This window comes from Nomascus leucogenys, chromosome 15 (assembly GCF_006542625.1).
Source record: "Nomascus leucogenys isolate Asia chromosome 15, Asia_NLE_v1, whole genome shotgun sequence".
In the NCBI taxonomy this organism is placed as follows: Eukaryota; Metazoa; Chordata; class Mammalia; order Primates; family Hylobatidae; genus Nomascus; species Nomascus leucogenys.
This window is the reverse complement of record NC_044395.1, coordinates 103,602,001-103,624,969: the sequence shown is the minus strand read 5'-3', so window position 1 is coordinate 103,624,969 and position 22,969 is coordinate 103,602,001. Positions and strand designations below refer to the sequence as shown.

At 38.4% G+C, this 22,969-nt stretch overlaps 1 protein-coding gene across 2 annotated transcripts in view; it reads right to left on the bottom strand.

The window, feature by feature from the left end:
- The window catches only part of HSD17B12 (hydroxysteroid 17-beta dehydrogenase 12), a 171,391-nt gene that overhangs the window by 48,905 nt on the left and 99,517 nt on the right, over window positions 1-22,969 (bottom strand). Inside the window, exon 4 of one of the 2 annotated variants that reach the window (XM_003254452.4) lies at window positions 9,854-9,961. In XM_003254452.4, the coding sequence (XP_003254500.1) occupies window positions 9,854-9,961 (108 nt within the window). The remainder of the gene's footprint in view (window positions 1-9,853; window positions 9,962-22,969) is intronic. The other variant, XM_030794744.1, reaches the window with a different exon arrangement.

The window sequence follows — 22,969 nt, the reverse complement described above, 5'->3', positions numbered from 1 at the left end:
TCCTGATGAGTCTCCTAGTACATTAAAAAAAAAAAAAATCCATGCACCTATTCTGTTTGCCATGATTGTCTACACCAGCCTTCTTCAACATTTAACACAAAGAAGGTTCCCTTCTAGCAAGGAAGGGCACGTGTGCCCAGTGACCCAACTACTTGAATCCCTACGTGGCTTTCTCACCACCCTCTTAAGCTTAACATATCCCAAAGTGAAATCATCATTTTTCTCAATAGACTTTGCTCCTGATCCAGGGTTTCTTGTCTTGGGGAAATGGTACCCTGTTGCTCAAGTCAGAACCTGGAAGTTGCTAACTGCTAGTTGTCTAATTCTGGATGATGTCTAACTCTATAACTGTTTCTTGTCTGTAAAATGGGCACAGAAATATCAATATCTACCTTATGGGTTGTTGAGGATTAAATGAAATTCATTAGCATGGTGGCTGGCATAAAGAGTGCTCAATGCATGTTGGCAATAATGATTTAAAAAACACAAAACCATTCTTGTTCTTCTTTACTCAAGACCTCCGATGAGGACCCTCATCAGAAATTGGTCCTATTTCTATTTCCTAAACACACCTCTTTGTCAGTTCACTTCTGCTATCCTCCTAATGTAAACATTTATCATCTTATGTCTCACTGCTGAAATAGTCTTACTGGCCTCCTTCTATCAATTCTTGTCTTCTTCCATGTGCGAGTCAGAAAGATCTCTCTAAAATTCTAATATGTTGTCAAGTCATGCTTACAATTCTAAAACGGTTTCCCATTGCACTTCCAGTGAAGTCTAAACTTATTGTCTTGGTTTTCTCAGACTTTCATCATCTGGGTCTGCTTAATCTCCAGAATCATCTTTTGCTACTGTCCCCTTTGAAACCCTTGCTCCAGATTCACAGGGCTTTTGTCAGTTCTACCGACACACTAAGAACATTCACTTCAGGCCTTTTGTACATGCCGTTTCTTCCACCTGGAAACCCTTCCCATGTCTATTCTCCCAGTATTATTCAGCCTTCAGGTTTCCACTTAAATGACTTTCTCAGGGATACTATCTCTGACACCCTTAGCTTTCTCAGTAACATACTCCTTCATTACATGCAACACGTTCCCACTACTTGTTTGACGGCTATCTTCCAGAAAAGCAGAAACAGTGTCTGTCTTGTCTACTGTTATAGCTCTGGAATTTTACTTGTTTAATGAATTAGTATACGGTTGATTGAATGAATCAATCAACAAAAAGGAAAGAAAAGATACTGTATAGTTAACATTTTGTCTGATCTTTGTTAATAGGATGGAGGTTCTAAACCACTGGAATTTCCTGATAAGAGTGATAAGAGTGTCTTTCTTATTCATGGCAGGCCCTTGGATCACATCTGTGTTTTTATTTTTAAAACTGACACATATTAAATGTACAAGTTTTCAGGGTACACGTGATAATTTGGTACATTCATATAATCAAATCAGGGTAACTGGGATATTTATAACCTTAAATCTTTATCTTTTCTTTCGCTAGGAACATTTGAATTATTCTCTTCTAGCTATTTTGAAATATACAATTGATTATAGTCATCCAAATGATCTAACCCAGATCTTATTTCTTCCATCTAATTATACATTTGTACCCATTAATCAACCTCTTTTTATTCCCATCCCACCATTCCTAGCCTTTGGTAACCACCAATCTACTCTCTATCTTCATGAGATCTACTTTTTAAGCTCACACATATGAGTGAGAACATGTGATATTTGCCTTTCTGGGCTTGGTTCATTTCAGTTAACATAATAACCTCCAGTTCCATCCATGTTGCTGCAAATGACAGGATTTCCACGTTTTTTTAAATGGCTGAATAATATTCTATTGTGTACATATACTATATTTTCTTTATCCATTCATCTGCTGAGAGACTCTTAGGTTGATTCCATATTTTGGCTATTGTGAATAGTACTGCAATAAACCTAGAGTGCAAATATCTCTTCAATATATTGATTTTCTTCGTTTTTGATATATACTCAGTAGTGGAATCAAGATGACCCAGGATGGGGGTTGGACACCGGAAAGACCAACTCTGTGACTAGAGGGCTGGGGCTTTAAGCCAGCCCAACCTAAAGAAAAGAGAGGAGGATTGGAGATTAAGTTAAACCACATGGCCAGTGATTCAATCAATCATGCCTACTTGGGTAATGAAGCCCCCAATAAAAACTCTGGAAACTGAAGCCCGGTAGAGCTTCCTGGTGGGTAAACACAAGGATGTGCCTGGAAGGTAAGGTGTCCTGACTCCACCAGGACAGGGCTTAGAACCTCTGTGCTGGGGACCCCCCGTAGACCTTGCCCTATGGTGTCTCTTCATTTGACTAATCCTGACTTTTATCAATCATAATAAAGCTACAAGATCATGAGTATAGTGCTTTTCTGAGTTCCATGAATCGCTCTAGCTAATTATTGAACCCGAGGGTGTCATAGGAACCCATGAATTTGTAGCCAGTTGGTCAAAAGTGTAGATGGCCTGAAGATCTCCAAACTTGCAGCTAGCATGTGAACCAAGGGCAGTTTTGTTCGGGGCTGTGTTCCTGAACCTGTGGAGTCTGCAGTAACTCTGGGTGGTTAGCAATAAAATGTGATTGCAGTATTACAAAAGGGAAGTTTTGGAAGTGTTTTATACCCTTAGAAAGCACAAAAGTTATATCCTGCCCTTTCCCCAAACTATCATCCCATGATCCTCCTATAACCCTTTCCTATATACCTAGAATAATAGCCTCTGCGCTTCCTTAAGCCCGATCCTCATATACTGGGCTACAGACAAAAAGCGGGGGTAGGGGATAATAATTCCAACTACATTAAGTTTACCTTTGGTGCTCTCTCAACATAATTTTATTTTGTCCTTCTGTGTGTCTCCATCTCTGCACCCCACTGATTATCAACCTACCACAGTTTCCTTTTTTAAGACTATTGTTCTCCATTTTAAAATGACTTTTCCATGTCTTTCACTAACTAAAATAGCCAACTGACCCAGAAAGAAGTAGACAAGGAATAAACTGAATATACTAGTTCCAGTAAGAATTAAATGACAGGTGCCATTAGCCCTTTAGAGGTATTTACACTTCAAATGAGAGCAATTTAAAACGATTTGTAACATTGAGAACAGCAAGAAGAGAATCTGTAGCATTATGTATTTCTAAAGGCTCTGAAGAAATAAGACTCTTATTTGTGACTTCCTTAATCAACAGGGACCGGGAAGCTGCATAAACTCCTAGTATGCTCCATTTCCCTTCCTTCCAAGCAATCCTAGAAAAGTTTTCCTCAGCATTATTCCTGTAGTGCCTTGGTTCTCTCTCCTAGGCCTACATCTATTCCTCTTCCTTTGCTTCTCTGGGGACTGAATTATAAGGAAGCCATCTATGGATCCCAAACCAATTAACTAGGATTTTGCCATTTGGAAGCTAACTAGTCCTTTCCCCAAGTAGCTAATAATACTCTTGGGTCTTTTGTTCAGAAACTTTGAAAATGTAAGTATACACAGAGACAGAGTTACTCTAATCTTAACTCTGATGGGTATCTTTGCTCAAACTATCTTTTAGTTTAGTAAATAAAATATTTATATTCAATTGTTCTCTATCCTAGAACCTGCTGGGAAACACTAGGTTTTCGGGAGAAAAATGCAACACAATTGCTTCCCCAAATCCATAAGGTTTAATGAGGAAAGTGGTTGCACAGGCAAGGATAACAAAGAGTTTGCATTCAGTTGAAAAAGGAAGGACACCAATTAAAAAATAATTCACCAAGAACATTGGTGGAGCAAGTGTTCACTTATAAAGGGCACAGGAAGAAAAGAGAATAATAAGTTCTATTCCAGCTTTGGCAATCAGTGATTCTTTGCAATCAACTGACCTTTATTATCTACACATGTTGTTGTTGTTAAAATGAGGCTTCTTAAAATTATTAGCAACGCGTATGGAAAGAATCAAAAAAGTCGATGGATGACAAAAGTCCTGAATGCACTAAGCCAGTAGAGCAACACAGGTCACCTTGTACCAGCTGAGGATGCTACAACTTGTATACGCCATCAACACTATGGGCAGAGACGGCCTTGAGAGCATCTGGCATGGGGAAATTCTTGTCTAGAATGCATTAAAAGCTTGAATAAAGCTATGGTTGATTTTTTAAAGGAATCACAAACTAAGTATATTTTTCCAAGAGGACCTTTCTTTCTCCTTCTATAATACAGAATCTCACAAAGTTAAAAAAGTCATAGTAGTAGAATTTGAAAAAAGTATTGTCTGTGGCATACTTCAAATCCAAGCCTACTCTTTTGGCCTTGGTAAATTATTCCTCCCTGAGATGTATTGTGCAAAGTCCTCCAAACCAATCTGGAGCACACATGAGAGTCTCTCCTAAGGTATCAAGAAAGCATTACAGTAATCACACTTTGTTAACCAATTGTTTGCTTATTCAAAGCAATAAGGATGTCATTTTCTCTAAATAGCCAAAGTTTTATAAGCTTTCTGAAATCTGTATTTCTTGGCATTTGCCTGAAAGAAGACAGTAGATGCTTAGTTTTTTTACGTAACGGAGTTAAGAATCCAACTTCTCAACCTTAAGCATTTATAGTCTCATCAAGTTACAGTGACCTTTCAGGATAAATTCTCACAATTCATGGCTGTTTCCTTTCCACTTATCTTACTGAAAACTTAATGTTTCTTTCATGACTAAGGGCTTTAGCATTTTCCTTTGTAATTCTGAAAATATTAATTTTCTTTATTAAGCACTGACTGTTTGGTGCTTAACACTTCAAACAAATGCGGTGTGCCCTGGTGATTTATTTTTCTTATTATCCTTACTAGTTTCATTAAAACTTGGTAGAAAAAAATTCCTTCCTATGACTTAATATGGATTCCTAGGTCTTACTAGAAATCAATCTATACATAGAATATTTTAGAGAATGTTATAAAAGTGAGAATTGCATAAGCAGAGGAAGGAGACTAAATTATTTTGCCCTTACTAGATAGAGGTGAGAGTATGTGGGATATGGATGGGGATGAGGGAGAGAAGAAAGTTGATGGAGCTATAAATTCAGGTAATCATAAGAGAAAGAAAACATATACACATCAGACCTCCCCACAACAAGTTCTAGAGGGTTATGCCCATACTAGTGAAGGAACCATAAGAATGGAGTTGAAATATGACCTAGTAATAAAATTTAACTCACAGAAGTATTTTAATAGTTCCATCAAAAATCTTGAGAAATTAAAATTACAATCCAAGTATAAAATATGTGCTAATAAATGTCAATAATAATTACATAAATCTTATGATTAAGGAGACATTTGTGGTAGAGTAGGAAGAAAACTAAACTTACAGCCCAGCTAATGAGATAATGTATGCAAAAGTTCAGCTATACACTTTAAAGGATTATGTAAACATTAGCTATAATGATTTTTATTATTGATTTGCAACCAACTAGAAATCAAAATCAAAGTTGTGTATCTTTCAGTAAGTATCCAATCTGAACTGTTTAAGGACAGTATAATTTTAAAGCAGGGTTTATCAACCTCAGCACTACTGACATGTTGGACAGATCATTCTTTGCTGTGGAAGGCTGTCCTATACACATTATAGGATGTTTAGTAGCATCCTTGACCTTTACCCACTAGGGGACAGTAGAACTACCCTCCCCTAGCCAAGAAGGACAATCAGAAATATTTCAGCACATTGCCATACACTGCAAAATTGTCCTTGGTTGAGAACCACTGCTTAAAAGCTAAGAAAAATCAATAAATTATACTCATAATTCCCTCAAACAAACTTAGGTTGAGAGATGGCCAAGGTGAACTAGAGTTGAGATGTCAAATACAGTAACCACTGGCCACATGTAGCTACTGAGCACTGAAAGTGTGGCTAGTCTGAATTGAGATATGCTATTAAGTGGAAAATATATACTAGATTTCAAAGAGTTAGTATTAAAAAAGAATGCAAAATATCTTAAAATTTTTTGTATGGATTATATATTGAAATATTAATAATATTTTAGATATAGTAGGCTAAAATAAAATACATTAAAATTAACTTCATCTGGGCCAGGCGTGGTGGCTCACTCCTATAATCCCAGCACTTTGGGAGGCCGAGGCGGGCAGATCACGAGGTCAGGAGATCAAGACCATCCTGGCTAACACAGTGAAAACCCATCTCTACTAAAAAATACAAAAAATTAGCCGGGCGTGGTGGCGGGCGCCTGTAGTCCCAGCTACTCGGGAGGCTGAGGCAGGAGAATGGTGTGAACCTGGGAGACAAAGCTTGCAGTGATGCAGAGATCGTGCCACTGCACTCCAGCCTGGGCAACAGAGTGAGACTCCATCTCAAAGAAAAAAAAAATTAACTTCATCTGTTTCTTTTTACTTTAAAAAAATGTGACTTGTGTTACATTTCTATTGAACAGTGCTGAGTTCATGCAGAAAACTATCTCCCACTTCATGCTATCTATTCCGGGCAGCCTTTGACAAGAAGGAAGGGAAGTCAAAAGAGCTCTGTCTTCAGTTTTCTCTTTACATTCTCTCCATTCTCTTTGGATGATCTCCAGGCCCACTGCTTCAATGCAATTACTACTCATAGATGACTAATCTCCAAACTATATCCGTAGAACAGAGCTCTACTGAAATCTAGATATATATACATATACATACATACATATACATATATATATATCTCCAACTATCAACTAAACAAGTCAACTTAGACATCTTAGAGGAGCCCCAGATTTCCAGTTTTAAATGATCTTCACTCCCCAAAAGGCTCCTCCTCAAGGATTCTCCATTGTAGTAAATGCAGTGTTAATGCAGATGCTCAAGCCAGAACCTGAAAGTCATCCATAAATTCTCTCTTCTCTGTCTTCCCACTTGGAATCTCTTACAAAGTCTTGCTTCTTCTACTTCCTTTATAAATGTTTCTGGAATCCTCCTTTTTCCTACCCCACTGGCTAGGCCAAGTTACCATTATTTCTCCCTGTATCAACTCCCCTGTCCCCCACATACTCTTATTATACCCTGTCCTTCCCTACTCAAAACACTTATCCCATAGATAATTATTTTGTTCTGTGTTATATTTCTTATTAGAACATTATACTACATAAATAATGCAGTATAGGTTTTTTTTTTGTTTGTTTGTTTTTTTTTTTAGACACAGTCTCACTCTATCACCCAGGCTGGAGTGCAATGGTGCAATCTCGGCTCACTGCAACCTCTGTCTCCCAGGTTCAAGTGATTCTCCTGTCTCAGCCTCCTGAGTAGCGGGGACTACAGGTGTGTGCCACCCTGCCCAGCTAATTTTTGTATTTGCAGTAGAGATGGGGTTTCGTCATGTTAGCCAGGCTGGTCTCAAACTCCTGACCTCAGGTGATCCTCTCTCCTTGGCCTCCTAAAGTGCTGGGATTACAGGTGTGAGCCACCACGCCCGGCCCAGTATAGCTTTCTTGTTCATTGTTGTATCTCTAGTTCACTGATTGATGAATGAATGAATGAGGAGGGGCACAAATTGTTAACCGACAGCAACTTACTAAGGAACTAGGCTATCAAAACAGTGGTTCATTAGTGTATGGGGCCTGGGAAAATATCAGTCCTTATGTCTAAATATCAGTATTTATGTATTGATATAAGTGCTAGGATTCTAGAAATGGGGAAAAAGTATTTAGAGACCATGCATCCTGTATGCTCATCCTTAACAGATCTATCACGCCTAAACTCATACTGAAGCCTTTCCATATAGGGGGCAGGAAAGAACAGCTAAAGAGTGACTTGTACAGTCCTCCAGCCCCGCAGCAATGCGATGCCCAACATTTTCCAATGCCAATGCCGCAGTCCCAGAGCATCTATAGTTTCCGTGAAAAGCAGCTAAAGTTTATGCAAAACTAAACACAACGGTGATGAATTGAACTATTTCTGAAAGTAAGTCATTCTCTAAGAGCACAAGCTCAAGAGAAGCAGTAAGATTTTCTCTCTCAGTCTTTTTTCATTAGGGATTCTCAATCTCCCTTCAGCCTAAGCTAGCCTTTATCCCCTAGTGCATCTCTAGTTTGAAAGGAGGTTAAGATGAACCATGACAGCTTCCATACTAACTGTAAGTTATGATTGCCGATTTGGATTTTTACAGATGTCAGTGGTGACTTACGTATTCCAGATCTAGGTGAAGGAAGTCAAGATTTTTTTTATAGATGTCAGTGGTGCTTTATGTATTTCAGATCTAGGCTAAGGAAGAGGAAACTGTGAAGGACTCCCGGCAATACATACATTTAAGAACATGCAAACACAAAGGCAAAAACCAGACCTGCGTTTTCATCCATTTTTGCCTACTGGTCTTCCTATAAGTGAGGGAGTAGTGGTGTAGGTATATGGGACATGGTGATGTGTGATATGGACCAGGCAGGAGCTGGGAAAGGATAGCATGTGAAAGCCAGGTGCAACTGGCTAGCGGGGCTATACTTGTTTAATTGATTTTTAACAACTGTCTTATCTATTATGGAAATTATGTAAAAGACCATTCTTTTATACGATGAGGAAGGGAGGTGGGGTCTTTACGACTAAAGAAATGTTAGAAAATGTTTTAAAAAATTATCTTAATTTATCCAACTTTTATAGCCCAACTAAACAAACAATGGCAATTAGTTGGTTCCCACCAATTTTGGCAGTGGGATAAACAGATTTAATGAGGAAGTCTAGTTTTTTTCGGAACTAGATGCCCTGTTTCTTTCTAGAAATGACTCTCAAAGATGGTGGGAAAGTTAATGAAGCCCATTTTTTTTTCCTATACAATTTTCTGAATTGTTTCCATAACAAAGTTCAATATTCTGATTATCCAAATAAAAGCATCTGTTTCTGGTAATAAGAGCAAGGTAGCTGAGATGTAACGAAAGGGGAATAAGACTTAGAAAAAAAATACAAGACTGAACCCCAGCTGAACCACTCAATCTTTATGTGCCCTGCTAAACAATCCATTTTCAACTGGGGAAGAGCTCCACAGAGTAGATGAAATTTGGTCAGGGTTGGGTAGGAATCTTATTTGCATTTTTTTTATAAAGCAGAGATATACATATAGTACATAATCGGATCTATACAGTGTATTTGTGGTACTAAAATTTCATGAGAGTTAGATTAGGAGAAATCTCTAAAGTCTTCTCAGGGGGGTGATAGTGAACAAAAGGCTGAATAAATTATTCTAGCCTTCATTTCCTCAACTGTATGTAAATGAGTCAGCACCATCCACCTTAAAGGATTATTACAATATAACTACCATCAGTCTTATTATCTGTGAGCTCCACATTTATGGATTCAACCAACGGCGGGCCAAAAATACTGGGGAGAAAAGAGACGAATCAAAAATATTGGGGGGATAAATTCCACAAAGTTCCAAAAACCAAAACTTGAGTTTACCAGCGTGTCTACACATTAAATCTGCACAAATGAAGTGATGTGTAGGCATTGTTTTGGGTATTATAAGTAATCTACAGATGATTTAAAGTATACAGAAGGATGTGCATAAGCTATATGCAAATACTAAGGCATTTTATATAAGGGACTTGAGCATCTGCAGAGGTCCTGGAACCTATATCCATAGATACCCAGGGACAACTGCATATCTAAATATACACAGAGAATAAGAGAAATAACAAGGAAAATAACCAAAATTGTATGCTGTTAATGTAGAACTAAAAACACAGATTCAAACGTATATATTAATGTCATCTAGTGATATTATTCACTGATAATGTCTTATGTAATCATAAGACAATTTTCTCATTACTCATTTTACCACTTAACATCCAAAGTCATAAAGTCAAATAATAAATACAAGAAGAATCTATAAATGTGGCAAAAATACAAACCTAAGATGCCGATTTCAAGACCAGCCAAGCCTGTTTTAATTTTATCATAAATATCTTCTGATGCAAAGTCAACAGCAATGGTTCTTGTCTCCACTTTGAATTTTTCTTCTAGGGAAAAAGAAAACACAAATGGGGAGAGATAGGGAAAATTAGTACATGGCAGTGAAGATTAAGGCATTTGATAGCATTATCCTTTCAGACGTTTCCCCCCACCCAATTTGATACAAAATTTAGACCAGGATAATTTTAAGCAATCATGAGACCATCTAAGAGATGATATAGAGTCAACACATTAGTTCTGCAATAAAAATTCCAATGTCGTCACAGAGAGCTGGCTGAATGTTCCTTAATCAGTTCTTCTTTTGTAAATCAATAATGGGAACTACTTTTAGACCCTTAGGTACAAATAATAAAACATGACTCATATCATAAAGTTATATACTCTTTAAGTATCACTGGCTTTGTGATTTTAATTGTAAATTGGTGCTTTGTAACTTCAGGAAGAAGTCTTCATGTTGTAAAATATTTTAAAGTGTGATACATTAAAACAAAAAGTCTATCTTATCACAATGGAAATAAAATGAACGGGATCTTATTATAATTTGGGAGCTTGGTTAATAGTTAATAATCACTACATTTTAAAATCCACACGAAATGCACAGTAATAAAGGAATAAAGTAACACAAGAAACAACTCAGTATTCTACTTTACACAAGTCTATTAAGGTCCAAACAGTGCTAATGAAAATAATAGCTTCAGAAATGAGACCATGGAGGAACAAAACTCATCTGAGTTAATGTACAGTATTTACTTTTGTCTTCAATAGTCAGCCCCTGTGAAGAGATAGCACAGGCTCTGAGGTCACGCAGACATGAGCACCAATTTCATTTCCACATATATTTGCAAAATGACTTTAAGCAAGTCACACATCCTCTTTGAGCCTCAGCATCCTTTTGTGAAAATGAAGATAATTCTACCCAAACGATGATGTGAGGCTCACATTGATACCTATGGTACACAGAAGGCAGTCCATAAAGGCTGGACCCTCTTTCTCTCCTCAACCATCTCCACTCAGTTTACTTAGTCAAGTCCAGTGAGCTAGGAATGCTTATTCTTTAGAACTTGCTGAGAATTCAAAAGAATTAATTTTAAAATCCTGCTTCCAAAAATAAACCTTTCTTCAGTCAAAGTCAATGTCAGCTCATCACAGAGCATGCAGGATTAATCCTCGTAGGAGGTATGTATTCTTGACCTAAAAGGATTTCTGTCTAAAACTAAAGAGTTGGTTCATGAGAGATCTGATTCTTAGTTAGACTTAATGAAAAGTACTGACCCTAGGTAGAAATCCATGAATAAACTGAAAAGAAGAATTGACCTAGAAAATACCTTATTTGGTGTTAAAGGTATACTTACTGCGCTAATATAAATGAGTTACAGGTGTGCTCATGTAATGGGAAGTTAGAGACAGAGCTGTAATTTCACAATAGCTGGTCCAACATGTCTACTTTAACATTTCACAGAATTTATCACCAGTAAATAAAGAATGCTGACTTTATTATAGCCACAGATTCACAAGGGGAAAAAAAAAAGCCCCAAAACAAAAGGTTAAAAATACCTTTGATTAAATGAAAAACTGCATTCAAGAATAACATAAGGTAAATTTATTTATTTATTTTGAAAAGCAAATTATTTTTCCATACTAGTATTATGTATTGACATTCAGGAAATTTTCTATCAGTAAAAGCCAGCTCACAACTCCTGAACCAAATTCACTCTTCTGCATCTCACAAGATTTGCTGAATGTACATACTTACATTGTAGAGTTTTGTATAGATATGTTGCTAAAAAGATTCAATGACACTTTCACAAAGAATGTTATTTAGTAATGAACCAAAGCAAGCTCTTCATATTCATATTAGGATAAGCAAATGGCTTCTGGTACAAGTTTTTCAGGTTAATTAAAATTTCTGAACTCATACCTAGATTTCCCAGAATCATGTTCTAATACAGTGAACACTGTCTTTTTTAAAAAACAACTTTTCTTCACTGCCTCTATTGTGAGCCTTTCCATTTTTTTTTCTTTTAAGAGATGGGGTCTCAAGCCTGGGCTCAAGCCTCCTTAGTAGCTGGGACTATAGGCACGCACCATCGTTCCCGGCTTTTCCTATTTAACATAGGTCAGACCATGATACCCACCTCTTCACAAACCTCCAGAGATTTCATCTCACTCAGAGTAAGAGCCAAAAGGCTTTGGCAACAGCCTAATAAATGGCGTGAGTTTATTGGCTGAACTCACTTCCAGCTACTCTCCCCATTGCTCCTCAGTTCTAGCCATAGGGGATCCTAGCAGTTGTTTAGATACAGAATGTTGTCCGCGTACACTCAGGAATTAAACTTACCATTCCCTATGTTTGGAATGCTCTTCCACATCCCTTGTCTCTGTTGGGTCCCTGAGCAAATGTTACCTTCTCAGAGAAGCCTGCCTTGCCCACCCTTTAATAAATGCAACCATCCCCCCCAGCACCCCTCATGCCCTTCCCTGTTTTATTTTATCCCATTGTACTGACCGCCTTCTAATATACTAGGTAGTGTATCTGAATAATGTACATGCTTGTCTATATGTCTTGACTCAAATTAAGCTTCAAGAAGACAAGGACTTGGTTCTGTTTTGTTCAGTTGCTCAACAATGGCACACATGATCTGGGATCTTCCCACCCTCCTCTCTTTTCCCTTAGGCTGGCTCCTTTCCTGGAGGGCCAGTGCCATTCCATGCATCGCATGCAGACAACAGCGTTCAGAGGCAGAGATCGTATGTCTCTGTGATATGGCCCTTTTATAGAAAGAAAATTTCCCCCAGAAGAATCCAGCAGACTCCTACCACGTTTCCTTTCCAAGGATTATGGTACATGCATGCTATTGACCAGGGGCATGGGTGGGTGGGCTTTCAGAATTCCATGAACTGCCTCCACCTCCACCATCGAGTTCTGTGAATCAAAAATAGATGTGCATATATAAGAATAGGACAGGAACTGTCTCTTTCTGGGCCAAATAAATTGAATAAGAATTATAATGGGGGGGTTCTAGAAGGCTAAGGTGGGAGCTAGCTGGCCTATGTTAGAAAAGAAAAGCCGAGAACGATGGTGTGTGCCTGTAGTCTCAGCTACTCGGGAGGCTTGAACTTGGGGCTTGGAGACCAGCCTAGAAGTAAATCTAGGCATCTTCCCCCTTCCCATAGCCTATTACCCTGCATGTGACCCTGCCAACAGAAGGCAAGACAAATGGACAAGAATCCTCTAACTTTAAACATCAGTATAAGGGTGAATTAAGCACCTGGAACAGAAGTAGATACCAGATACTCATAACACAGCTCTCATTTCCACCTTCACACCTCCCCAACCTGTTTTTTTCATAAAACCACCAGTCTACAACTCAGCAACAGCCCACTGCTAGGGAAGAATGAGCACTTTACTAAAGTTTTTGGAGTAGTACTTCTTCTGGGACTCTGATCCTTCCCTCGTTACGAAAGTCTAAGAAATGACACAGCCTCTCTCTTTTTTCCAGAGTAGGAGTTGAAATAAGTTAAAATCAATATCCTACAAGTGTGTAGGATAAAGATGCACAAACAATTGGATTTGGAGGTTACAATGAATAAGAGATGAGCTACACAATTGCCCCTTCAATGAAACTCATGTTGCCCTAATTGTGGGAGTATCACCAGCAGACAGCTTTTGGGTGTCAGCCTCAGCTGCAGAGTTGCCTTGTCCAAGATCACGCTCTTTCCATAGCATCCTCATCCAATGGCTGATCCAGGTCAATGTTTAAAGTGATTGAACAGCTTGTACCTACAAGATTCTGATTCCAGAAGTATAGTCTGTTTATTATCTTACTTTTCTGTTCTTTCACAATGCCCTAGTTTTAGTTATGCTAGATCTAAAATGGGTTTTAATGTTTCTAGTAGTGTAAGTCTACTTTGTTGTTCTTCTTTTTTGAAAATGTGTTGCTTATCCTCACCTGTTTAGTCTCAGTTTTGACTGGGATTGCATTAAACATTTCAACTAAAGAATGACAATGTGGCATTCCCTCAGGGCTCTCCATTTATTCAAATGTTTTGTTTAAATATCTCACAGTAAAATCTTGTGGTCGTAAATTCTTAAAGACTGAAAGAATTCCATGATATATACAGATACTCGATACTATTGATGCCTATTGACAAATCAGTCGGTATTTGAAATTGTATGAGCTAGCATCCCACTACTTACAGTTGTGGTTACATATAGTCATGACCCATCCCAACTTTATTTTCAGATGAAAATAATTCTCAGATGGTCTTGGCCAACTGCCTCTCAGCCTAGTGGCTAAGACCAAACACCAAGAAGAAAAAAACTGATATGAACTGCTCAAGGCAGTCAACTAACTAGAAATGGAGGCAGAAATGCAACTTTGGCATAAAAAGTGGGGAATGAAGCTAAGCTACACTGATACTATTCACTCCCTTTCTATCTACTGCTCCATTGAAAACCAGATAACTACAATTGTGGAAAAGCAGAAAGCAAATATTATTTATAACTATAGTGCTATAGAATAATGAATATCCTCATTGGCCTCAAGCCATTCCATCACCTGCAAGAGCACATGCCCCACTCCTACAGTCACACTGCTGTTTACAACACAAGAGTATTCAGAATTCATTCAAGGTCAAGTCTGGAATCGACAGAAAAGGAACTGAACCCTCAAATAGTCTCAAGATGCTGCTGAAACACCTCTCAATATTAAAACTCACACATTTTCAGGTGCAAGCCAAGAAAGGTGATAAATATATTCAGAATGGCTTTATGTTTACCATACTTCCAGCTCTGGCCATCATTTTCATGTTGCTCAACAAATTGGCATTTCCTTTTAAATTTCTCTTTCTATAAGAATAATTTTAAAGATTTTAGAAGGACTTTCCTCAAGTTTTTCCCCTAGGTGGCTGGGGATATTAAGTCTGAGAACGTTACAAAAGAAGTCTAATCTACATAAACTTGTGTGTTATTTGTGTTTTTTCTATTAATAAAACCAAAATATATATGTTGACTCTCCTTTGTCCCTACATCTGCTCCAAATAGACAGCCTGCCTTCCCCTGTAAGTTTTAGGTACTATCCATTATGAAATTTCTGTCATATCACCCTTCCTCACTTTTTCCATATTATAACATTATTATAACATTCTTTAAGATTCAAGTCATGTTACTGCATCCCTGGACATATTTTTCACTATTCCCATTTCCTCCAAGGTAAAGCTACTTCCACTCTCTGCTGTGCTCCTAGAGACCTTCTATACAACTCTACGAGGCACTTAATATATTAAGCAAAGAGTCTGTTTCTTAAACAGGGAGGATTATTTGTCATATTTGTATTCCCTGCAGCTAGCACCATGTCTGGCATAAAGCAGAGGTCATTCTGCTCAATGTTTGTTAAATGAGTAAATAAAGCTAGGCCAACACAGCTGATTTATTAAAATCATTTTCTCAATACTTCTTGAATTCCTCCCTATAGAAATTACATTTCTTACATGCTGGTAAGAAATGTATGTATAAGACAGAACATTAGGCATATTATAATACAAGCTAGAGTGGGGTGTGGTGGTGCACGCCTGTAGTACCACCTACTCTGGAGGCTGAAGCAAGAGGATCACTTGAGCCCTGCAGTTTGAGACCAGTCAGGAGAACATAGCAAGACTCCAGCTCTCAAAAAAAAAAAAAAAAAAAAAAAAAAGTTTAAATTGAGAGACAATTCAGTTCCTCCGTCTGTCATACACGGGTCTGGACTATCGTTCTCATATAAATTCAAACATTTTAGAGTTATAAGAAACCTTAGAAACCATCCCATCTCATGAATAAAGTACTCCAAGCTTGGCTCAGAGGCACATACATGAAGGTTGAGGATATTTTAGTCATGGACCAATCTCCCTTATTCCAGTCTTGGAAAAGATAATAAGTTGGGGAGAGGAGACTCTTAGAGAAACAGCACTATATTCAATTGCGTACCAATTTTAGCATCTTAAATATAAATTCATAAAATTCAGTTTGTAACCATAAAAATGTCTCGCACGTTTTTTAAAAAACCTCTCCATTTTCACTAAAATTATGTTTTACAGTATTTAGAGATTTAAAAGATGCAAGACAAGTCTTTTGTACTTTCTCTAATTTTAAGAGGAAAAGAAAAAAAAACAAAGTCCCCTAACGAATTTCTCTCCACTTCCCTTCTTTTCCTGTCTTCTTTCCCCGCCAACTCCCAGGCCTTACGGTATCCTTACATCCCTACTATCCCTTGGGGTGAGACATCCCCCAACAAAGAAAGCCTGCCTTATATGGCTTTGGAAAAGGTGATTGTGTACTAGACGGGAATAATTGATCTGACTCCATTTTTAAAGGCCCATTTAATTACAATGAGCAGAGATGCTACACAAATAATGGTCTATTTCCCTTTTTATGTTGCCCTTAGAAAAATATTCATGACAATTTTAATCTCACATGAAGAGACCCACTTTCAGTCAAGCCAAAAAATTAATCATAGCTCATCAGGATTCTATCTCAAACCAAGCATTTCTTTATTTTAAGCCAAGGTTATTATATTTTTTTCATTATAGCCTCTTTAACTAGAACAACCACCTGCAATAAATAAAAACCTTATGCTGCATGAATCTGTTCTATTGATAGGATGTGAATAGGCTCCATCCTTTTGAAAGTTCTGGTTCTACAGTTGGTCCAGGCATTGTAGACTCTTAAACAAACCACTCTTGAAGAAACTTTCATATGACGATGTTGATTTTTCTGCACTTGGTAAACAAAAGGTCAACAGAAGTACCTGAATTTTATTTTTTGAGGGGAGAAAAAGGCAAAATATTATTCTTCTTCTTCATTTTTTTTTTTTTTTTTTTTTGAGACAGAGTCTCACTCTGTCACCCAGACTGGAGTGCAGTAGCGTGATCTCGGCTCACTGCAACCTCCGCCTGCCAGGTTCAAGCGATTCTCTTGCCTCAACCTCCCAAATAGCTGAGATTACAGGCACCCACCACCATGCCCAGGTAAGTTTTGTATTTTTAGTAGAGCCAGGGTTTTGCCATGTTGGCCAGGCTGGTCTCGAACTCCTGACCTCAGGTGATCCGCCTGCCTTGACCTCCCAAAGTGCTAGGATTACAGGCATGAGCCACTGCTCCCGGCCCAAAACATCATTCTTAAGATTACTACACTTAAGATTCCAAGATGCTACTGCTAGCAGTATGAAAGCAGGGTTCACTGAAGAGCCTGGGATGCAGTTAGAAGCCCTGCACTTGAGTGCCAACTCAACCGGTTGTTGGCCTAAGGCCCTTCACTCAAGCCTTTGAACTTTCAAGAATACCACTTCTTAGCCTATAAAACCACAAAAAATAATACCCACCCTACACAGTTTTTTGTTTGTTTGTTTGTTTTGTTTTTTTGTTTTTTTGAGATGGAGTTCCGCTTTTGTTGCCCAGGCTGGAATGCAATGGTGCGATCTTGGCTCACTGCAACCTCCACCTCCTGGGTTCAAGCGATTCTCCTGCCTCAGCCTTCCATGTAGCTGGGATTACAGGCACCCACTACCACGCCCTGTTAATTTTTGTATTTTTTTTATTAGAGATCGGGTTTCACCATGTTGGCCAGGCTGGTCTCAAACTCCTGACCTCAGGTGATCCGCCTGCCTCAGCCTCCCAAAGTGCTGAGATTACAGGCATAAGCCACTGTGCCTGGCCCATAATAATTCATAAGTTTTAAATGGCACGCCATTCTAATTAGCATGATGAAATCTTGCACTGTCCTGCTCTTAGTGTGAATCATACCTTTGTCCAGCTGTACACACCACCCACGCTTTAGTCACTTAGTAGCTCTCTTGGTTATCACATCAGAAAAAGAGCATATATAGGTATATAGGGTTCAGCACTATCCACAGTTTCAAGTATTCACTGGGGATCTTGTGGCATATCCCCTGCAGACACAGGGGGACTCCTCTATCTGCCAGTATCTACAAAGATGGCTGCTTGACAAACAGTTGTTTTTTCCTTGATAGCACAGGCTGCTGTAGGTATAATCTGTATTGTTAACTCTTACCTCCTTGCATCAGCTGCGTATTTTTTCAAGCTGACATGAACATCTGACTCTGCTTTAAAAAGTGATTCATTACCATATCATCCGTGGAATCAATGGTCATGATGTACTATTTTTAGCCTTGCCTTTAGCATCCAAGTATTTCCTTGACTCAATTTGCTTGCAATTAACCTTTAAATTATTGTATGTTATCTATTCCAAGGTGTACATTTTAATTCACTTTTCATCTCTGAAATCAAGGTGTTTTATAATTGATGGCAAGTCAGTTTAATTGGTGAATTTTCTTTCTTAGTGGTTATAAGCTGCATTGTTGCTTCATGATCAGTGGTATCTCAGATTTGATGAAAGAAGCCTGGGAACCCTGCTGACAGTCATGCTTCTCTCTCTTTTTTGGGGGGGGAGGCAGTGGGCAGTGGGACAGGGTCTCACTCTGTCACCCAGGCTAGAGTGCAGTGGCGCGGTCATCGCTCATTGCAGCTTGGACCTTCTGGGTTCAAGAGATCCTCCCATCTCAGCCTCCCAAGCAGCTGGGACCACAGGTGCATGACACCATGCCCATCTAATTTTGGGGGTTTTGCCATACTGCCCAGGCTGGTCTCAAACTCCTGGGCTCAAGTGATCTATCTGCTATGAGCTCCCAAAGTGCTGGGGTTACAGGCATGAAACCACCATGCCTGGCCCACCCTTCTCTTTAATGTCACCAAATGACCTGGGTCAGCTTCCAAACACAAAATTCCCAGTACTCTAGGGATCATAATATTCCACCACCACTGCTAGTCAAAGAGACAAAAAGATTTCCCATTCTAAACCAAGGCCCATGTGCTCATTCATTTATTCAGGAGCACAGCCAGTTGCAATCTGGCAAAGCATCTCACTCCCTAAACTGTAAGCTCTATGAGGGCAGGATCTGTGTCTGTTTTTTGCTCTTTACCACTGTTTACTCAAAGCCCAACAGTACTTGGTACTTTATAGGAGCTCAATAAATGTTTTGATTGAATAAATTCAAGAAATACATACTAAATAGTGCCCATGTGTCAGGCTTCACCCTGAGGACAATAACAAATACCCCAAATAGGTTATATTTTGATGAAGGAGATATGTGTAAACCCAATTGCTGCTCTGATAAATATAAACAAAGCCTCAAAGAGAAAGCAACTCATTCTTGCAGAGTGCTATTTTACATAGTAGATAACATTTGTGTGGAGTTTTTGGTGAAGAGTAGGAATTGACCCTACCAAGAAAGGGCAGATGTTGGCAAAACCAGAAAGTGCAGAAAACGAACAGCATGTTTTAAGAATCTCTGTGGATGGCACAGAGAAGCGGAAAGAAAATTTATAGAAGAGAGCTGGTGGAGATTGTATGGTCCAAGATAACAAATAGGACTAGCTGCTTAATTGGTGGGACCCAGTGTAAAATAAAAATGTGGGGCCCCCTTGTTCAAAGTTATTAAGAATTTCAAGATGGCAATAGCAGAGCATTAAACCAAGTATGGACCCTTCTAAGTGTGGGGCTCCATGCAAATGCTCAGGTCACAGGCCTATGGAATCGGCCCTATAACAAGTTTATATTTCCTCCTGTGTGTTATAATTACTTAGGAGAGGTTATTAAACTGGAAAGTTACAAGATCACACTTCTTTTTTTTTTTTTTTTTTTTTTTTTGAGGAAGGAAATGACAGTGGCAGAGTAGAAGATACACAGCTTGTTATAAAAAGCGACAGGTGGCAAGCAGAGAACAAAGCAGCTGCTTCATTAGTCCCGTGAGAGAGGAGGGTCCCATGGAGAGAGAGACAGCAGTGGGAAGAGGAAGGCAGGCTGGGCTGGGAGGGACTTTTGAGTGAGAGCCCGCAGGACTGTACAACTGAGCAGACAAACAGCTCTATGAAGAGAAAGAACACAAGGGTTTTATACATTTGCTTTAGAAATCTGGTTAATGAAACATCACATTTTATAGCTAAAACAGTCTTTCTAGTTCTGCATATGAGGCAATGTTCCTGTGATTATGTCTCAGCATTTTTTTAATCATATGAAATGTGTCTCTCTGTTATTTTTTAGTAAAACGAATCTTTTCTTGAGGTAAGTTACTTCTCTCTCTTTGTTAGCTTGAAAAATGAAATGACTACCAAGAAGATTTGGGCCAGAGCTGACCAATTTTCCATGCAGGATAACCATGACCTACAAATCAAGTTAGAAAGCAAAAAGAGATATGCTTGTAGCCCACCGTACTATTTCTCCCTTCTTCTTTCACACATACAGGTAGCTAAAATTAATTAGAAGTCAAATATCACACAGTACCTTTATTTTAAAAATGCTGATTGAGCTAATTTTTTTTTTAAAGTAACCTCTTTTTATTTTAACCTGTCACTTTGTTCTTACGAGATTCCACACTGGTTTTGTAAAATCTTGCCACAGGAAAAGAGTATTCTTTTCAAGGTCTGGATCTCCCACTTTGGTAGTTAGAAAAAAGAAGCTTAACAGTTGATTTTATTTCTTTTCTTTAAAAAGAGAACTTTGGGGGCAGAAAACTCACCATAAAATTTAAAATAGCTATTGAAATGAGTATTTACTTTACTATTATTATTTTTTTTTCCAAGACGGAGTCTTGCTCTGTCACCCAGGCTGGAGTGCAGTGGTGCAATCTCGGCTCACTGCAACCTCCACCTCCCAGGTTCAAGCAATTCTCCTGCCTCACCCTCCCGAGAAGCTGGGATTGCAGGCGCCTGCCACAATGCCTGGCTAATTTTTGTATTTTTAGTAGAGACGGAGTTTCACAATGCTGGCCAGGCTGGTCTTGAACTCCTGACCTCAGGTGATCTACCTGCTTCGGCCTCCCACAGTGTTGGGATTATAGGTGTCAGCCACCACGCCCGGCCAAGTATTTACTTCATTGCCATTTATGCTTAGATCAAGATAGTTCAACAATATTTTGTCAAGAGTAGAATAATCTTTCTGTTCAACACAGAAAACACCCTCTCTTCATTTACCAAAAGAGCATAGTTTTTACATATTAATACAAAATATAAAAGCAAAGGCAGTTGATACACAATCTGCTCTCCAATACTTTCAGAACAAAGAATAAGAATTTAAAGGCCAGGCGAGGTGGCTCACACCTGTTATCCCAGCATTTTGGGAGGCGGAGGCGGGTGGATCACCTGAAGTCAGTAGCTCGCGACCAGCCTGGCCAACATGCTGAAACCCAGTGTCTCCTAAAAATACAAAAATTAGCCTGGCATGGTGGCACATGCCTGTAATCCCAGCTGTTCTGGAGGTTGAGGCATGAGAATCACCTGAACCCAGGAGGTGGAGGTTGAAGAGAGCCAAGATCACCACTGCCCTCCAGCCTGGGCAACAGAGCAAGACTCTGTCTCAAAAAGCAAACAAACAAAGAACAAAGTCATTTTGACCCTAGGATTCCCTAAAAGGTACCATATAAAATATATAGAGATATAGTTAATATTCTACCAACAAGACAGGAGTAATAATACAGTTATCAATTTCTGTGCATTGACTATACTCCAAGAACGCTACTAAATAACATCAAGTTATCCAATCTGTACAAGAACTTACTGGTATATTGCTGAAGTTTAAAATAATTATTCTCACAAATATCACTTTTCAACATTTGAAAAGTCATGTTGTTTTTTAAATTTTGAAATAATCTCAAACCAGGAAAGCTGTATATATTCTACAAGTAACTTTTTTCCCCTGAATCATTTTAGATTAAATTGCTGACATGATGCCCAGCACCCAAAAATACTTTGATGTAGTGGTTCTCAAAATGTGGTCCATGATCCCTGAGAGTCAAAAACACTGACATTCTCTGCCCTCTTCACTATATTGAAAAAAGCAACGGTGGGTAAAACTGCTAGAACCTAAACAAGAATCAAAGCAGTGGCACCTGGCTGTATTGGAAGTCATTGTATTCTTCACATACTTGTAGTAAAAAAGAAAAAAGTCAGTTTTATTTAAAAATGTCCCTTGATGAAGCAGTGAAAATCATTAATTTTATTAAGTCTCTATTTGAGTACAAATCTTTTTAATGTTGTGTGACAAAATGGAAAGTATGCATGAAGCACTTTTTCTGTGTGCCTAATACAATGGCTGTCTTGAGGAAAAGCATTTGTGCAATTGAGTCGTGAGCTGAATTAGCCCCTTTTTTCACGCAACACCACTTTATATGAAAGAACAACTGACAGAAAAACGACGCTTATTTGAATTTGGCAGGCATATTCTCAAAAATGAATGAGGTTAGTTTGTCACTTCAAGAAAAACAAGCAACAGTATTTGTTGTCCATGATAACATTTGAGTTTTTAAATGAAAATAAGGGTTTTGGAAAACTTGTATCCACCCCCATCAGCTTAAGAGAAAAAACTTTTCTGATAAGATTGGGGGTAATATTAACAATTGTGATTATCTTTGATACTGTGTCAACATTTGGAAGATCTGCAAAATTCAGGAACCAATATTTTCCAAGTGATCAATGCATAAAGTTACAAAGTCATGATGGATAAAAGACCTATTCAGACTATGAGGTAGAAGAATGAATTTTAATATTTTAATGTCACTCAGTATAAAAAATTGATATAATTTCAGATTCCATATTGCAACTAACTTTTAAGAAGCTTTCACTTAGAATGTTTTGATGGACCAAAAGAATACCCACAATCATCCAAAGAAGCTATTAAAATAGCTTTCTCTTCTCCAACTACGCATCCATGTAAAGCCAGATTTCCTTCTACTTCAACCAAAATAACAAATTGCAGCAGACTGAAGGCAGAAGTAGATATGCAAATCTAACTATGTTTTAGACTAAACTATGTTTGGACTAGAGCAAGCTCTGCTCTAGTCACATCCTGGAAGCTGACTAGTCTATGCACAGCCAAAGCTTGAGGACTCGTCAAGCAAGTAAATGTAGTTAAAAATCTCAAGACTAATGGTTTTCGTGTAATATTAACTGTTTTCCTATTGTGCTGTCTCTGTATTCAATCTTTATCTCAGGTAAGGACCTCTTTT